The 13,403-nt window shown below is 45.2% G+C and overlaps 1 protein-coding gene across 1 annotated transcript in view; it reads left to right on the plus strand.

The window, feature by feature from the left end:
• MOB1B (MOB kinase activator 1B) overlaps positions 1 to 13,403 on the plus strand; it is a 101,024-nt gene that overhangs the window by 68,451 nt on the left and 19,170 nt on the right. The window contains exon 2 of the mRNA XM_040326033.1: positions 1,915 to 2,081. Within this exon, the coding sequence (XP_040181967.1) occupies positions 1,915 to 2,081 (167 nt within the window). The remainder of the gene's footprint in view (positions 1 to 1,914; positions 2,082 to 13,403) is intronic.

The raw sequence follows: 13,403 nt of genomic DNA on the forward strand, positions 1-13,403 counted from the left end.
GCCTGATCTTGATCCAACGATGTGTATGAGAGCAGCGGCTCTACCCCTCCTCATGGGCGGGGCCAAGCTACACTCTGTGTCTATGGACACAGAGTCGGCTCTAGAGCAAGCCTGCGCGTGTACCCCTATAGCAAGCAACTTGTTATGGTGAGCACTCAGTGGGGGAGGTGGGGGGGAGCAGGAGCGCCAGCAGGAGACCCGGAGAGAGGAGGATCGGGGCTGCTCTGTGCAAAACCATTACACAGAGCAGGTAAGTATAACATGTTTGTTATTTTAAAACAATAAACATTATGGGTTTAGAATCACTTTCAGGTGTCTCACCATTTTTTTAAATTTATTTATAAGAACAGGTGAACAGTGGTAAAATGTGTGTATTTATCTTAACTGTTTGAGTATTAGTCTGTGTTGACCCCCCTCATTACCAGCCCATCTTTTTTGTTTTCAGTGCTGTGATAGTTTGACTGGCAATAGTGTATACAAATACATATTTTAATAAAAAAAAATTGAGACACATAGAGCTATTGTTTTGTAGTATTTATTAACAACTAGAATTTTTCATTTTAACTATATAAAGTGAAATAATAAAAGTTTTTGGGAGAAAAATGCCTATTGTATGCCTGTGGATCACAGGAGTGCAGTTTGTTCCTGTGACTCATTTTCATCAGACAGCGACTGCTGACATCATAGAGCTGGTCCAGGCTGGGGCAAGATCGCAACAATGGAGTCGGGATCTGCCTACATGCCTGGACCAGCGCCAGGCTCAGGCTCTCGTGAGCTGCTGAGAGCCTGAACGCGGGGGGCAGAGCAGAGAACTGCTGACTTACAGGGGAGCTGTGAGAACCAAGTGATCTGTGGTGTTGGCTCACTCGGTACTCTGTGTTAAAGCCAGTGGGCGACAGATGCAGCATCGGACCGCTGCTGCACCCTACTTGGCAAGTATGATTCAAGAAAAAATTCTCCACACATCTCTTTTAAGGCCTTAAAGGGGTTGTAAAGGTAAAAAAAAATCCCTAAATAGCTTCCTTTACCTTAGTGCAGTCCTCCTTCACTTACCTCATCCTTTCATTTTGCTTTTAAATGTCCTTATTTCTTCTGAGAAATCCTCACTTCCTGTTCTTATGTCTGTAACTACACACAGTAATGCAAGGCTTTCTCCCTGGTGTGGAGAAAGCCTCTTGAGGGGGGAGGGGGCGAGCAGGAGTGTCATAACGCCCACTAACACACAGCTCCTTTCTCTATCTGCAAAGTAGAGATCGTGTGTGGGCCCCATCGGACTTTTTTCCGTCTTTGTTTAGAAATAGAACATGTTTTATTTTTTTCCGATGGAAAAAAAAACTATGGGAAATTCCTATTGTCTGTGTGCAACTCGGCGGAGAAAAAACCCATGCATGCTCAGAATCAAGTCGACGCATGCTCGGAAGCACTGAACTTTATTTTTCTCGGCTTATCGTAGTGTTTTACGTCACCGTGTTTTGAACAGTCGGAATTTGGTCTGACAGTGTGTATGCAAGACAGCTTAAAGGGAATTCCAACGAAAAATTCAATTGGATTTTAGGCCATCGGAAATTCCGATCGGGTGTACGGGGCATTAGGGTTTAAATACAATTAAAGGCATAATATTCCATTTTGACTGGGGTGTACCTTGAATGATATCCAAAACATTTTGATCACCTAAAGTTACAGATTCTTTTTCATGTTTTTCAGTATATGTATCCGGTTTAGTTGCTATGCCCTTAAGGAGCCAGCATTGTATATAAAAATCTGCTGTACATTTACATGTTGAAAGTTTTAATGTTATGTTCATATTCTGTAGCTTTTTTTTATACATATTTTCACATCAGTTTTGTCACCATGCAGTGGTAACCTAAAACACTAACTTACTCTTGGCCTTTTTTGTGTTAATATCATATGCAGTGGCAATCGCTCTTCGAAGACCTTCAAACCAAAGAAGAGTATTCCTGAAGGCTCCCACCAGTATGAGCTTCTCAAACATGCAGAAGCCACTCTGGGCAGTGGTAACCTCCGCATGGCTGTCATGTTACCAGAAGGGGAGGACCTCAATGAATGGGTGGCTGTAAATAGTAAGTGCGGATATATTCTAAAATCTAAATCCGATTTTTCTTCCTACAAGATTTTTATAAAGTGTGCAGGAGCTGTATTTGAACACAGCACCTACTGTATATTTAAGGCCCATTGCCAAAACAAATTACTATATTTATTGGCGTATAACTCACTTTTTTACCCTGAACATAGAGGGTCAACTGTGCCTGCGTGTTATACACCGGGGGCTGTGGAAAGTTTGTTTCCTGAAACTTCCCTCTTAAAGTTAGGGTGCGTGTTATACGCCGATAAATATGGTAAATCAAATTATGTTAGGTTGAGCAGTTGGTGTGTTAGAAGGCTTGTGACTTAATGCTTCAGTTGCAAAAAGTATGTTTTGGCCTTTAATGGTTATCTCCATTCAAACAGCATAATATCCAAGGGAAATACTATGTTTGTGCATATGTATAATATATAGACTTTAATAGGAAATGTACAGCATTACATATGGAATGAGAGGATGCACAATAGGTAATGTACAGCAGGGTTTGACAAATTTGCTTGGAATCTAGGAGCCAGCTAAAAAAGTTAGGAGCCAGAAAACGCACCCCGTCCCGACGAGCTTGTGCACAGAAGCGAACACATACGTGAGTAGCGCCCGCATATGTAAACGGTGTTCAAACCACACATGTGAGGTATTGCCGCGATTGGTAGAGCGAGAGCAATAATTCTAGCCCTAGACCTCCTCTGTAACTCAAAACATGCAACCTGTAGATTTTTTTAAACGTCGCCTATGAAGATTTTAAATGGTAAAAGTTTGTCGACATTCCACGAGCGGACGCAATTTTGAAGCGTGACATATTGGGTATGTATTTAGGTATGAATTTACTCGGCATAACATTATCTTTCACAATATTAAAAAAAATGGGGATAACTTTACTGTTGTCTTATTTTTTTAATTAAAAAAAGTGTAATTTTTTCCCAAAAAAGTGCGCTTGTAAGACCGCTGCGCAAATATGGCGTGACAGAAAGTATTGCAACGATCGCCATTTTATTCTCTAGGGTGTAAGAATAAAAAAAATATATAATGTTTGGGGGTTCTAATTAGAGGGAAGAAGATGGCAGTGAAAATAGTGAAAAATGACATTAGAATTGCTGTTTAACTTGTAATGCTTAACTTGTAATACCAACGGCCACCACCAGATGGCGCCAGCTCACAGAAGGAAGAGCTGAGGACTTCACAAGGCCGCAAAGCCGCGGCCTCAATTACCGGACATCACGGCCACCCGCGATCGAGCGGCGGGGAAGGTGGGGGCTTAGTCCGCCGCGATCCTGGGTAAAAGGCGCTTCGCGGACTAGGCCGAAGCCGCGGCCTCGCCTAAAACATCCTGCCCGCGGCTTCGGCCTAGTCCGCGGAGCGCCGGTCCTATGGAACACATTTTTTTTTTTTTTTGCACTCACCTTCCAAGCCAAGACCCCACTCGCCAGGACGCTATTTCTAGTCGCCATGGTGACCTGGCAACCGGGATTTGTCGAGCCCTGATGTACAGCACTGGGATATGGATTTAGGGGGTGTGAAAGAGAGAACATACATCATGGCATAGGAAATAAGGCATCACGAGAAGGGAATGAAATTCAGAGTTGGACAGTGATGAACAGTTAGTTACAAATCGCTTTAAAAATTGCCTCTGCTGTTGCTGCTCACCTCTAGATCTCTATCGGTGAGTTGAGGAGGGGTAAAGTATTGGGTGGAAGATCTCCTGCTCTGCCAGTGACACTGGGCCACTCAACCCCATCTCCAGACCTTCATCAAAGCAGGACCCACACAGGATTTGACAGCTCACCCGCTGTCATTTGTAAACACAGTATCCGGCAGAGGAAGGCATACACTGCTTTCTCTGCCAAACTCTGCAATCAATACATGTCATCAGTCAGAACAACAGAGAAAGTGAGTAGAGGAAGACTTCCCCTGTCAGCATCTGAGTTTACTAAGGAATGCGCAAATCGCGTGAAATGTCAAATCCTGTGCAGGTTCCATGCTAAGGAGGGGCTGGATTTTTGGATCATAGCATGTGAAATAGGGGTATTGCTCATAGTAACTATCTTATCCAAATACTCAGATGCCTATGTATCATAGTTTAGGTTAAATCGGTATACAGTGGGGGAAGATAATTATTTGATCCCCTGCAGATGTAAGTTTGCCCACTTACAAAGAAATAAAGGGTCTATAAAACAACATGATACAAATGTTATAAATTGCGTTGCAGTTCAGTGAGTAAAATAAGTATTTGATCCCCAAGCAAAACATGGCTTAGTACTTGGTGAAGAAACCCTTGTTGGCAAGCACAGAGGCAAGACGTTTCTTGTAATTGGTTACCAGGTTTGCACACATCTCAGGAGGGATTTTGGTCCACTCTTCTTTACAGATCTTCTCTAAATCCTTGGCTGTCTATTGCCAACTTCAGCTCCCTCCATCCATTAAGGTCTGGAAACTGGCTGGGCCACTCCACGACATTAATGTGCTTCTTCTTGAGCCACTCCTTTGTTGCCTTGGCGGTATGCTTTGGGTCATTGTCATTCTGGGAGACCCATCTTCAGTGTTTTGGCTGCAGGAAGCTGAAGAAGGTTCTCATCCCAAGATTTTACAATGCATGGCCACGTCCATTAGCCCCTCAATGCAGCAAAGTCGGCCTGTACCTTTAGCAGAGAAACGGCCCCAAAGCATAATGTTTCCAACTTTGTGCTTGACTGTAGGGATGGCGTTCTTATGCCGCGTACACACGATAATTTTTCGGCATGAAAAAAAAGACGTTTTTCGGCATTTAGAAAAAACTACGTTTTTCCAACCTCATCATTAAAACGACGTTGTCCACACACCATCGTTTGAAAAAAATGCTCTAGCAAAGCGCGGTGATGTACAACACGTACGATGGCACTATAAGGGGAAGTTCCATGCGGATGACGCCACCCTTGGAGCTGCTTTAGCTGATTCCGTGTTAGTAAAAGACAATTTGCGCTTTTCTGTCTGTTACAGCGTGATGAATGTGCTTACTCCATTACGAATGGTAGTTTTACCAGAACGAGCGCTCCCGTCTCATAACTTGCTTCTGAGCATGCGCGGGTTTTTAACGTCATTTTAGCCCACACACGATCATTTTTTACAACCCGAAAAACGACATAGTTTAAAACGTCGTTAAAAAATGCAACATGTTCGAAAAAAATTTAGTTTTTCAGAGCCCGAAAAATGATGTGAAGCCCACACACAAAGCCAGCATTTTTCTTCCTCCAAACAATTTGGTCTCATCTGACAACGACACTCTGTCCCAATCCTTTTCTGAATCATTTAGATGTTCATTGGTATGACTGTACATGTGCCTTATTGAAGAGGGGGACTCGCCATGTTTGGGAAAAGAAAAATGCTGACTATGACCCTAAGAACACCATCCCTACAGTCAAGACCGGGCCATTTTTTGTGATTTGGCACTGCGTCACTTTAACTGACAGATGCATGGTCTTTCGACGTTTTACCCAAACAAAATGAAAGCCTTTTTTTTCCTCACAAATAGAGCTTTCTTTTGGTGGTTTTTGATCACCAGTTTTTATTTTATAAACAAAAATAGAGCGACAATTTTGAAAAAAAAAGCCATATTTTTTACTTTTTCCTATAACAAATATCCCTCAAAAATATATAAAAAAACAAACTTCTTTCTCAGTTTAGGCCGATATGTATTCTTCTACATATTTTTGGTAAAAAAAATCGCAATAAGCGTATATTGATTGGTTTGCGCAAAAGTTATAGCATCTACAAAATAGGGGATAGATATATGGCATTTTTAATTTTTTTTTTTTTTTTACTAGTAATGGTGGCGATCTGCGATTTTTATCGTGACTGCAACATTATGGCGGACACATTGGACACACTTGATGCTATTTTGGGACTATTGTCATTTATACAGTGATCAGTGCTATAAAAATGCACTGATGACGTGTAAATGACACTGGCAGGGAAGGAGTTAAGTGTGTCCTAGGGAGTAATTCTAACGGAGGGGGGGCTGGGCTAACAGTGACACGACACTGATCATTGCTTCCGATGACAGGAAAAAGTAGATCTCTGTCCTGTCACTAGGCAGAACAGGGAAATACCTTGTTTACATAGGCATCTCCCTGTTCTGCAGCTTTGTGACGCAATCACAGGACACCGGCAGACATCGAGTCCGCGGGTCCGGCCATGGAGCTTGCGGCAGGGGCGTGCACACAAAGCAACGTACAGGTACATTGCTTTGCACAGCCGTGCCATTCTGCCGATGTATATGTACAGGAGGTGGTCAGCAAGCAGTTAAACCTATAGAAAATTTATGAAGGAAGCTGAAACTTCGAGGTGCCAAACGACAGCCAAGAAACCTTAAGGATTTAGAGAAGATCTGTAAATAAGAGTGGACCAAAATCCCTCCAGAGATGTGTGCAAACCTGGTCACCAACTACAGAAACGTCTTACCTCTGTGCTTGCCAACAAGGGTTTCTCCACCAAGTACCAAGTCATGTTTTGCTTGGGGATCAAATCCTTATTTTACTCACTGAACTGTAACTCAATTTATAAAGTTTGTATTGTGTTTTTTTTGGATTTTTGGTTGATATTCTGTCTCTATCATGAAAAATACACCTATGATAAAAAATGATAGACCCTTCATTTCTTTGCAAGTGGGCAAACTTACAACATCTGCAGGAGGATCAAGTAATTACAGTTGCAAGAAAAAGTATGTGAACCCACACATAGTGTTGTGTGTTTTTCTTCCAAACAACTCAACTTTGGTTTCATCTGTCCACAGAATATTTTGCCAGTACTGCTGTGGAACATCCAGGTGCTCTTGTGCAAACTGTAAACATGCAGCAATGTTTTTCTTTGGACAGCAGTGGCTTCCTCTGTGGTATCCTCCCATGAAATCCATTCTTGTTTAGTGTATTGCATATCGTAGATTCTCTAACCGGGATGTTGGCATATGCCAGAGACTTTTGTAAGTCTTTAGCTGACACTCTAGGATTCTTCTTCACCTCATTGAGCAGTCTGTGCTGTGCTCTTGCAGTCATCTTTACAGGACGGCCACTCCTAGGGAGAGTAGCAGCAGTGCTGAACTTTCTCCATTTATAGACAATTTGTCTTACCATGGACTGATGAACACAAGGCTTTTGAAGATGCTTTCTTTCTTGTACATCACGGGACACAGAGAAGCATAGTAATTACTATGTGGGTTATAGAGTCTACCTTCAGGTGATGGACACTGGCACGCCCTTAAAAAGATTTTCACCGCTCCAGGTGAGCCTTGTAGATGATCAGGGACGGTCGGATTACCAAGGTGCTGGCGATGCAAGTAGCAATGAGAAGAGGAAAATGGACAGCCGCACTCCGGAAAAACTTTTAAAAGAAAGTTGTCTTTATTTTCAAGCTGGAACATGTACAGTCACCGCAACCACAAAACAGGACAGCCGACGCGTTTCGCACTTAACTAGTGCTTAGTCAAGCCATGTGTCCATTTTCCTCTTCTCATTGCTATTGGCACGCCCTTAAGGCAGGAAGTTCCCTCCCCTATATAACCCCTCCCATACCGGGAGTACCTCAGTTTTTTCGCCAGTGTCTAAGGTGGTGGTCACGCGATAAACATCTTAGAAAGCTTCGCTTTTAGCAAGCCTACTTACGGATCCGTCCAAAGTGCTTCTTAGCCAACGTGGACGGTACCCGGGCCTCGGTTGAGAAGAACAGGGTTTTGCCTGTAATGCTCCTCTTTTGAGGGCTGGATCCTGGGTTTTCAGTACTTTGGTCAATTTCCCAATACCAAAAGCTTACTGACAGGGTGCAGTACAGGTCCAGGGGTGTGGTGTTCCTGTCCATGGACCCCGGTCCCTGAAGGTCTGCAGACTTTGCTCTCCGTGATGGGCGAAAATTGGGCTGTCTGTGTGTGCAGAGTCCTGCGGCATTGGATCAGGTAGGTGAAGGTGCTTTCAAAACTTGGTTCTGAAAGTTTCCTTCTTTTTGAGCCATTATGCTTTGCCTAAGTTGCCTGTCTGTGCCTCTCCTATCACTTGTCCTGGTAATACAGTGGGGAGGAGGGGTGTATATGCTCTGTCATTTAGCCCCCTCCTGTGCAGGTAATGGCAAGGTAAAGTTGTCCAAGAGTTTTGGCTACAAGTTGTCTTACCTGGTCCTCACATGGTAGCTGCGGTAGCTCCAGACCTCGTGCACGGGCGCGTCAGCATAGTACATGGTACATAGTACATGTCATAGGCGCACGCGCGTGCAATTATGGTAATTTATGCACCTCGTCTAGTGCGTACGCATATGCGCGGCGCCTCAGATGCGCGCGCGGCAACACGTGAGCTTGCACAGCCCCGCGCATGCACGCAAGAGGTCTATCTCAGCTGTTCTCTATGAGGCTAGAGATGGCAGGACAGAGCAGGTCAGGTGACTTGCACCTAGTCCATAAAAGCTCAGTCCACCTCACCCATCCTGGCTGACGGTAGACACAGGGAGTATTTGTGCACAAGTTTTCAGTATTATTACTACTGGATGGTGGACAGTGACATTTGATTAAGGCTCTTAGTGGGCTCTGCATCTTGCTGACCACCAAATAGCAGCGTCAGTGCTGGTCTATAGGTTCGCAAGTGGATGCAAATTTTTGTGAGTACCTCGGCTTTATTATGGCTAAAGGCTCAGGGACTAGAAGTACAAAAAAAATCAAAGAGATCGCCATCAGGCTCGGAGGATCTCGGGCATGCTCCTGTGGCTATTTCCTCTCCTGATAAATTAGAGGAGGCCCAGGGTGAACCATCAGGGCTGCCAGGTGCCTCATCTGCCCTTGTCCTGCCTGCTCCAGTTTTTGTAACACAGGAGGCTCTGGCCTCAGCTATGGGTGGACTGGAGCAGAGATTAGTGACCTTGATTGCATCTTCTGCACGAGGTCCCCCTCTCCCTCTGCAGATTTCCTCTTGGCGAAACAACTATCCTCAGAAGAGGTTGATTTACCCTCAGGGGATCAGGATCAGTCGGAGGTCTCGGACTCTGAGGATTCTACCCTGGGGGAACCATTTTTGGCTTCTCAGTCCAAAAGTTTGTTGGTGCACTGAAATGGTCCGTTCGGCCTTCAAGTTGCATCTTTTAGAGCCAGCATCGAGTTCAGTCTCTTCCTTGGGCTCTTTAAAAGCTCCTCAAGCTAACTATTCCTTCCCAGTTCATCCTCTACTGGAAGGTCTTATCTCTAAGGATTGGGAACATCCAGATAGATTTTTTTTCTTCCTCCTAAAAGGTTTTCGGTTTTATACCTCATGGAGGAGAAGTTCACTAAGTGGGGTGTCCCCACGGTGAACGCAGCTATATCTTGCGTAAACAAGACTTTAACCTGTCCGGTGGACAACGTTCAAATGTTCAAAGACCCGACGGTCAAGAGATTAGAGACTCTGTTGAAAACCTTGTTCGCTACAGCCAGAGGGGTAGCCCAACCTGCAGTAGCGGCTATTGGTATTTGCCAAGCCTTAAAAGACCAGTTGAAAGTGGTCTTGAAGGATATTCCGGCTCGGGAATTGGCTGACTTTCTCAAGGCATTATGCTTTGCGGTAGATGCTATCAAGCACTCCATACAACAGTCCTTCCGTCTCACGCTTTTTTTAGTCCATATGCGCAGACTACTCTGGTTGAAGAACTGGTCAGCTGAAACCCCTTGCAAAAAACTACTGGCAGTGTTTCCTTTCCACGGAGAGCGTTTTTTTATTTGGGGAAGATCTGGATAGATATATTCAGAAAATTTCCAGTGGCAAAAGCACACTGTTACCAGTAAAGAAAAGGTTTAGGGGTACCCCCTCCTTTAAAAAGTATTCCTCTCCTATTCCTAGCACTTCCACTGCCAGGCAGTTCCGAATGCCTCCCGGACTGTTTAATGCGGGTGGAAAACCACAAGGCCAGCCACAGGCCTCCAAAAAACCTTGGAACCGTAAGCCGGCCAAGCCGGCATCTAAGTCGGCCTTATGAAGGTGGGGGGAAGACTTCAGCTGTTTGCAGAGGCTTGGCAAGGGAGGATCCAAGACAATTTGGTCCTCTCTACGGTCTCCAAGGGCTACAGGCTGGAGTTGCGCGAATTTCCTCCATCCCGCTTCTTGGCCTCAAGCCTCCCGAAAGACCCGGGACAAAGAAAATCTTTAGCTTTGGCCTTGGATCATCTATTATCCCAAGGGGTGATCAGGGAACTGCCGCTGGAAGAACAAGGTTTGGGTTCTTCAAATCTTTTCACCGTTCCCAAGCCAAACGGAGACGCAAGACCCATTCTGGATCTCAAGGCCTTAAACCAGTTACTAAAGGTCCGATCTTTCCGGATGGAATCAATCCGGTCGGTAGTCGCCTCCTTGCAAGGAGGGGAACTTTTAGCGTTCCATCGATATAAAGGACGCATACTTACACATGCCTATCTTCCTCAACCATCAGAAGCTGTTACGCTTCACAATAAATCAACGCCACTTTCAGTTCGTGGCCTTACCTTTCGGTCTGGCCACCGCAACTCGTGTATTCACAAAGGTACTGGCCCCCCTGCTAGCCAATCTAAGATCTCAAGGCATATCTGTAGTCGCCTATCTGGATGATTTGTTGTTGGTAGATCATTCAGTTGCCGATCTAAACTCAGTGGTACACAGAACCGTGAGATACTTGGAGTCCATGGGTTGGGTTCTCAACCTGACAAGTCAGCCTTGGTGCCTGTGAAAAGACTCGAGTACCTAGGTCTACTCATAGACACAGATCAGAGAAAGAGATCTTTCTGCCCCAGATAAAGATCGATTCTTTAAGGGAGCTAGTTTGGTTGGTCAAGGCAAAACGTCAGCCCTCCATTCGCCTTTGTATGCGGCTGTTGGGGGGAAAATGGTAGCCTCTTTCAAGGCCGTCCCATTTGCTCAGTTTCACTCAAGGAGACTACAACATGCCATTCTATCCGCTTGGAACAAGAAAACCCAAGCCTTAGACCTCCCTATGTCCCTCTCCCAAACAGTCAGACAGAGCCTTTGCTGGTGGCTAGTTCCCCAGAATTTACTAAGAGGGAAGTCCTTTGTTCCCATATCTTGGCGGGTTGTGACCACAGATGCCAGTCTTCTGGGCTGGGGTGCAGTTCTGGAAGGGCTGTTTTTCCAGGGAAAGTGGTTGATCGCCGAAAAATCTCTCCCCATCAATTCGGGCAGCTCGTCTAGCCCTATCAGTTTGGACGTAAAAATTGCGGTGTCATCCAGTCAGGATTCAGTCCGACAATTCCACAGCTGTGGTATACATAAATCACCAGGGGGGCACAAGGAGTCGTGCAGCCTAAAGAGAAGTTGATCAAATTCTGATCTGGGCGGAAAAGCATGTCCCGTGCATATCTGCGGTTTTTATCCCGGGGATAGACAATTGGCAGGCAGACTTTCTAAGTCACCAACAGTTGCTCCCAGGAGAGTGGACGCTTCACCCCGACATCTTCCAGGGCATTTGTCGGAGGTGGGGAATGCCAGATGTCGATCTCTTTGCATCAAGGTTCAACGCAAAGGTGGGCAACTTTCTGTCCCGGACGAGGGATCCACTTGCTTGTGGAACAGATGCCCTGGTGTTTCCGTGGGATCAATTTTCCATAATCTATGCGTTTCCTCCGCTGCAATTATTCCCCCGCCTCCTTCACCGGATAAGGTCGGAAGGGAAACCAGTGATTCTGGTCGCTCCAGCTTGGCCCAGAAGGGCCTGGTACGCAGAAATTGTAAGGATGTCAGTGGGACATCCATGGACCCTTCCGCTTCGTCCAGACCTACTTTCTCAGGGGCCAAAATTCCACCCTTCCTTACGGTCTCTAAATTTGACGGTCTGGCTGTTGAATCCCATATCCTAAAGAGGAGGGGTCTCTCTAATTCAGTAGTATCTACTTTGATTAATGCCAGAAAGCCAGCGTCCAGGCTTATTTATTACAGAGTTTGGAAATCTTATGTGGCCTGGTGCGAAGCCAAGGGGTGGCATCCCCGAAGGTATGTCATTGGCAGAATTCTAGATTTTCTGCAGTTGGGGGCAGACATGAAGTTGGCCTTAAGCTCCATCAAAGGCCAGATCTCGGCCTTATCAATATTTTTTCAAAGGCCACTGGCTACACATTCTCTTGTTTAGACCCTCCTACAAGGGGTGATCCGTGTTAATCCTCCAATCAAGACCCCCTTGCGTCCGTGGGATCTGAATCTGGTCCTTTCTGCCTTGCAGAGGCAACCCTTTGAGCCCCTGGCTCACATTCCATTGGTCCTCCTGACCAGGAAGGTGGTTTTCTTGGTGGCCATAACCTCTGCTAGAAGGGGTATCGGAGTTGGTGGCCTTATGTAAGGAGCCATACTTAATTCTTCACAAGGACAGAGTGGTCCTACGGCCTCATCCGGCCTTCCTTCCTAAGGTTGTTTCAAACTTTCATTTGAACCAAGATCTGGCTCTCCTTTATTTTTTTCCAGAGCCTAGTTCTGCAAAAGAAAAGTATTTTCATACTCTGAACGTACTAAGAGCAGTTAAGATCCATCTTAGGGCTACTGCTCAGGTTCGGAAAACAGATATTTTGTTTATTCTGCCAGAAGGTCCCAGATGTGGACAGGCAGCGTCTAAGTCCTCTATCTCCAAATTGATTCGACAAGTCATTACTCAAGCCTATGGCTTGAAGGGAAAAGTTCCTCCAGTTAAGGTTAAAGCACATTCCACTAGAGTGGTGGGTACTTCCTGGGCAGTGCATCATCAAGCCTCCATGGCTCAGGTCTGCAAGGCCGCGACTTGGTCGTCAGTCCATACTTTCACAAAATTTTACCAATTGGACATAAGGAAAAACGAGGAAGTCGCCTTTGGGCGCAGTGTGATTCCTCACGTCTGATGGCACCCTGGCACTCCTTACGTCCCACATAGTAATTACTATGCTTTTCTGTGTACCGTGATGTACGAGAAAGAAAATAGGATTTTTATAACAGCTTACCTGTAAAATCCTTTTCTTGGAGTACATCATGGGACACAGAGCTCCCGCCCCTCTTTATGGGGATATTGGGACACTTATTGCTTTGCTACAAAACTGAGGTACTCCCGGTATGGGAGGGGTTATATAGGGGAGGGAACTTCCTTCCTTAAGTGCGTGCCAGTGTCCATCACCTGAAGGTAGACTCTATAACCCACATAGTAATTACTATGCTTCTCTGTGTCCCATGATGTACTCCAAGAAAAGGATTTTACAGGTAAGCTGTTATAAAAATCCTATTTTTATAACCCTTTCCAGCTTTATGCAAGTCAACAATTCTTAATCGTTGGTCTTCTGAGAGCTCTTTTGTGCGAGGCATCATTCACATCAGGCAATGCTTCT

The sequence above is a fragment of the Rana temporaria genome, chromosome 1 (genome assembly GCF_905171775.1).
Source record: "Rana temporaria chromosome 1, aRanTem1.1, whole genome shotgun sequence".
NCBI classification, from domain to species: domain Eukaryota; kingdom Metazoa; phylum Chordata; class Amphibia; order Anura; family Ranidae; genus Rana; species Rana temporaria.